This window comes from Gadus macrocephalus, chromosome 18 (genome assembly GCF_031168955.1).
Source record: "Gadus macrocephalus chromosome 18, ASM3116895v1".
Classification (NCBI taxonomy): Eukaryota; Metazoa; Chordata; class Actinopteri; order Gadiformes; family Gadidae; genus Gadus; species Gadus macrocephalus.
In genome coordinates this window covers 2,892,536-2,897,535 of record NC_082399.1, presented here as the reverse complement: position 1 = coordinate 2,897,535, position 5,000 = coordinate 2,892,536, and the positions used below count along the sequence as shown (strand labels likewise).

General features: G+C 47.8%; 1 protein-coding gene across 1 annotated transcript in view; it reads right to left on the bottom strand.

Moving 5' to 3' along the window:
• LOC132446931 (G-protein coupled receptor 26-like) overlaps positions 1 to 5,000 on the bottom strand; it is a 10,592-nt gene that overhangs the window by 4,004 nt on the left and 1,588 nt on the right. Inside the window, 1 exon segment of the mRNA XM_060037536.1 lies at positions 3,780 to 3,893. Coding sequence (XP_059893519.1) covers positions 3,780 to 3,893 — 114 coding nt within the window.

Below are 5,000 nucleotides of genomic sequence, written 5' to 3'. Positions count from 1 at the left end.
GGTCCATCGAAGAGAGGGAAAAGAAAATGGGAAAGAATCCGGGAAGAGAAGATCTACCATTAGCTCAGTACAACATAACATATGTCTATGTTAGCAGCATGACATATGTCTGATAACTGCTCGGTCCACCAACCCTACACGAACAGAACATGTACTCAATGGAGTGTAAACTGGGGATCTGTCTTTTAGACGTGTCGGGATGATACATGACGAACATTAGAAAAGGACTCCCAGAAAACGAGCTGTCGAAGAAATCTGCGTCTCTAAAGATGCTGCATGTATGCATTAAGTTCAGCAGCTTAAACGATGCTGTGTGCAAGCATTAGGTTCAGCAGCATTAACGATGTCGCGTGTATCCATTGTGTCTTTCTCATACCGAAGGGAGGAAAGATAAACCACAGCCTTTATGTCTTGTTTCCCTCACTGTTAATTTGACACTCTTTTGTTAATTGCTTTTTATTGTGGCTTTTCCACCTTGTTCTAAGCGTCTTAACCCAGTATTGATTAGTCATGTCTGCCCAACCAGCACAGATACATTCTGAACCGATCGATTCCGAAGCGGGATCCTCTCATGTTCTCCCTTTTCAAGGATTTCTCCTCTGCCCACTCGGCTTCAGGAACTGACGGAACCGTCTGAAGGGTGGGTTGGTTCTGAGGCACTGTCGGTGGCATTTATGAGCCAGTATTATAGTGTCGGTTTGTCAGAAATGCCACGGCCATCCGTCAGATATTAGTGAATGAAATGCCTTTGTTTTCTTTTACTTTTACTTACTATTTTATTATTTCATTTTATTGTATGACGATGTTTCTATGTGAAGCACTTTGTCAGCCTTGTGTATGAAAAGTGCTACATAAATAATGTGGCCTTGCCTCTTTGAGAATATCTTTCCGTGTTGACTACGCCTGCTCTTAAGATTCAGATCGCTCACTGCAAATTTCTGACCAATCAGAGCACCTCTTTATTTGGTTCTGGGAATCAATCCAGCCAATCACGGGTAATGTTTACCGACAACAGCTTTAAGGGGAATCTTTCATTCTCAAATGCAGACCTCTGACTTCATGTGTATCTTTGCGATATCAATAAAACGTTGTATAGCAAAGGCGTTGTAAAGAAACCATTTCATTCTGCTTATTAATAAATACGCTCATCAGCTCCTACCCCATGGCCGCTCCTGAGAGATGCATTACGGGATAATGTGTTTATCTTGTAATCGGTCGGTCGTTATCTATCGTTTTTTAATGGCAGCTTTCTAATTGACTCGGCTTCACCCCAATCAGAGCACCGCGTGTAAAGACGTGGTTCATCTACGTCAGCAGGACAGCTCATTGCTCTCGAACCCGTGCTAATGATGATTGACGTGACATTTTGGCGGCATCGCCTCATCAGGGTTACGGCGTTGCCGGTGACGCCGTTACCGGAGCTAATGTGTTGTTGTGAACAGCGATCAGACGCACCGCTGCACCGCGCGCTGCGTAGGCGAGTGACTGTCTTCTATCACTGGGCGGTGCTAGGCTCAGCTGAACATCATCCATGGTGTCCAACACACACACACACACACATACACACAAATGCACACAAATGCACACACACACACATGCACGAACACATGCATACAGGCACGCATACATATACACCTAGATGCCCACACACACACACACACACACACACACACACACACACACACGCACACACACACACACACACACACACACACACACACACACACACACACACACACACACACACACACACACATAAACCAAAATAAACATGCCCTCAAACACAAACACACACACACACACACACACAGACACAAACACACTCACACACAATTACACTCAATTGCACGCACACACATGCACAAACACGCACGCACATGCATACAGCCCTGCATACACAGACACACACATGCACACACATACACACACTAAAATAGCCATGCCCTCAAACACACACATACCCACACTCACACACAGTCAAACACAAATACACAGACACAAATCCATGCACACACATGCACGAACATGTACACTGTTACGTCATTATAGGGGCAGATATTGTGTTCGCGCAGCTGCGCTGTTCTCCGCTCCTGATTCCCCTCCACAGGCTGTTTGTTCCCGCCATGGACTGATTGTGGGCGTGGCATCGGGGATATAAGCACACCTGTCCCGATCTCCGGCGGATGATCCCACACGCATCCCGCTTCCGTGTCGCAACGCCACTGGCTGTTTCACGCTGTGCCACGCCGGCGCTTTGCGTCTTCTGTGTAGAGTTCATTGATATGTACTGCAAGTTGCTGTTAAGCACCAATTTCCCACGTGGGAACATTCTTGCTTTTACTATCATTTATGCGTTGGGTGGTTGGCGATGTGTGTTTTCACGTTATGAGTTCAGGTTAGAGCAGCGTAGTTAGAGGACCCGGCAGACTCACCTGCCTTTTATTTCTGGGTTTAGTCAGGGTTTCCTTTCTGTTTTGTTCTATTTCCTTTCGCTGATTTAATAACCATCCCGCCTTGTGCCTAAAGCAATGCTTAAATAAATTCATTGTTTCCAACGCAGCCTATTGTCTTCAGCCTATGTGTTAATTGGTACCATCTCCGACCATGTAGTGGTGCCGTAACATACACACATACACACATGCATACACGCATATATACTACACACACGCAAACACACACACACAACTGCAATGGGGTCATCCGGCGGCCAAGTGTGTTTCCTCACAGTGCATCTATGCATAGCGCGTGGACGCAAGCATGACAACAAGCATCCCGGGGAAAACCAGGTAGAAATCTTTCAGTGCATTTCATCAGTGTGAACATTGGTCATTGGTCATTAAAAGGATGGATGCCATATAAGTTTGATTCATAAACTAAAGTCACTTTTGTGTTTGTTGCCCCCTTAGGCTCAATGTGACATGGTGTGTGCTTGTATGCCTGTGTGTGTGTGTGTGTGTGTGTGTGTGTGTGTGTGTGTGTGTGTGTGTGTGTGTGTGTGTGTGGGGGGGGTGGGGATTTCTTTGCTTGGCATACACTTCATTGCTCTACCAAAGGGGGTGGGCAGAGGCAGAGAGAAAAGTGCTTCATGAGCAGGAAAAGGCAGAAGCGGAGACATATTGTTTATCACAAGGTCAGACAATATCAGCTTTCCTCTTTCAACAGCAGAGTGTCGGGAGAGAGGAGAGAGGAGAGAGGAGAGGAGAGGAGAGTCTGGGGAGAGAGGAGAGGGGAGGAGAGGAGAGGACGGGAAAGGAGGGGAGAGGAGGAGAGAGGAGAGGAGTCTGGGGAGAGAGGAGAGGGGAGGAGAGGAGAGAACGGGAAAGGAGGAGAGAGGAGAGGGGAGGAAAGGGGAGAGGGGGGATGGATCTGACAGCGAGGCATGTTTGAGGATATACCAGCAGCAGCTAACTAGGCTGTGTACCGCAGTGAGCCCCTGTGGTATCTCTCTCTTTTTCTCTCTCTTTCTTCCTCTCTCTATTTCTCTCCCTCTCTCTATTTCTCTCTCTCTCTCTCTTGTTCTCCATTTCATAATTCAAAGAGCTTTTCTCCATCTTGCCCTCTCGCTCTCCCTCTTGTTCTACATCTCTCTCTCTCTCTCTGACTTACTCTCTCTCTCTCTCTTTCTCTCCATCTCACTCTTACTCATTCTTTTTATCTTCTCTCTCTCTCTGTTTGACTAACTCCTTATTATCAATAAATGGTACTAAGGAGTGAACTCTCTCTCTCTCTCTCTCTCTCTCTCTCTCTCTCTCTCTTGCCCGGCGGTGTCTCTCGCCCACCTTGTGATCACGTAGGGGGCGAAGCAGAGCATGAAGGTGCCGATGAAGGTGCTGATCTTCCTGGTGGCGCGCTGGCGTCTCCTCCGCTGCTCCTCCAGGCAGCGCTGGCGAACACTGACACACACACACACACACACACACACAGACACACACACACACACACACACAAACACACAACACATGCACACACACACAGACACAACACACACACACACACACACACACAACACATGCACACACACAGACACAACACACACACACACACACACACACACACACACACACACACACACACACACACACACTCACACACAGACACACACACACAGCAAAGCAAACAAAACACCCCCACCATAATCAATAGGATGAGGAGACAGACTTTGTTTTTTAGTTGTGTGTGTCTGTGTGTGTCTGTGTGTGTGTGTGTGTGTTTGTGTGTGTGTGTGTGTGTGTCAGTTTGTGTGTGTGTGTATGTGTGTGTGTGTGTGTGTGTGTGTGTGTGTGTGTGTGTGTGTGTGTGCGTGTGTGTGTGCGTGTGTGTGTGTGTGTGTGTGTGTGTGTGTGTGCGTGTGTGTGTCCGTCTGTCTCTGTGTCTCTGTGTCTCCTCGTCTGTGTGCGTGTCAGACTTTGATGCCGCTGCTGCTCTACAGTGAGAGGGCTCCAGTAACCTCTGCACTACGATGGCAGGACAGGAGCTGTGAGCGTTCCCTCCCTCCAGGGGCCAAGGTGCTCTGTGTCCCCTGAGTGCCCTCCCTTCCTCCAGGGGCCAAGGTGCTCTGTGTCCCCCTGAGTGCCCTCCCTTCCTCCAGGGGCCAGCGTGCTCTATGTCCCCTGAGTTCCCTCCCTTCCTCCAGGGGCCAGCGTGCTCTATGTCCCCTGAGTTCCCTCCCAGCTCAAGGGTAAAGGCGTGCTCTGTGCTCCTCGAGCACCAACGGGTTCATCCAATAACCCAAATGGCTTTGATCGCTGCCTGCGTGCATATCTAGAGCACACATCTCACTTTATGGATTGCTCGCTGTGGATGAATTTTCATTCCGGGCTGCAGCTTAGCTGAATATAGATTAGAGTCCCCAACAAGCGAGAGATGATTATGTAATAGCAGTGTGTGTGAGATAATATAATATTTTTTGGAAAAGATTAGAATGTTTCCCAGAGCTAACTTAATGTTATGTTAAAGAAATATAGACAAAGACATCAATAAAGAAAGATAGCCAGACAGAT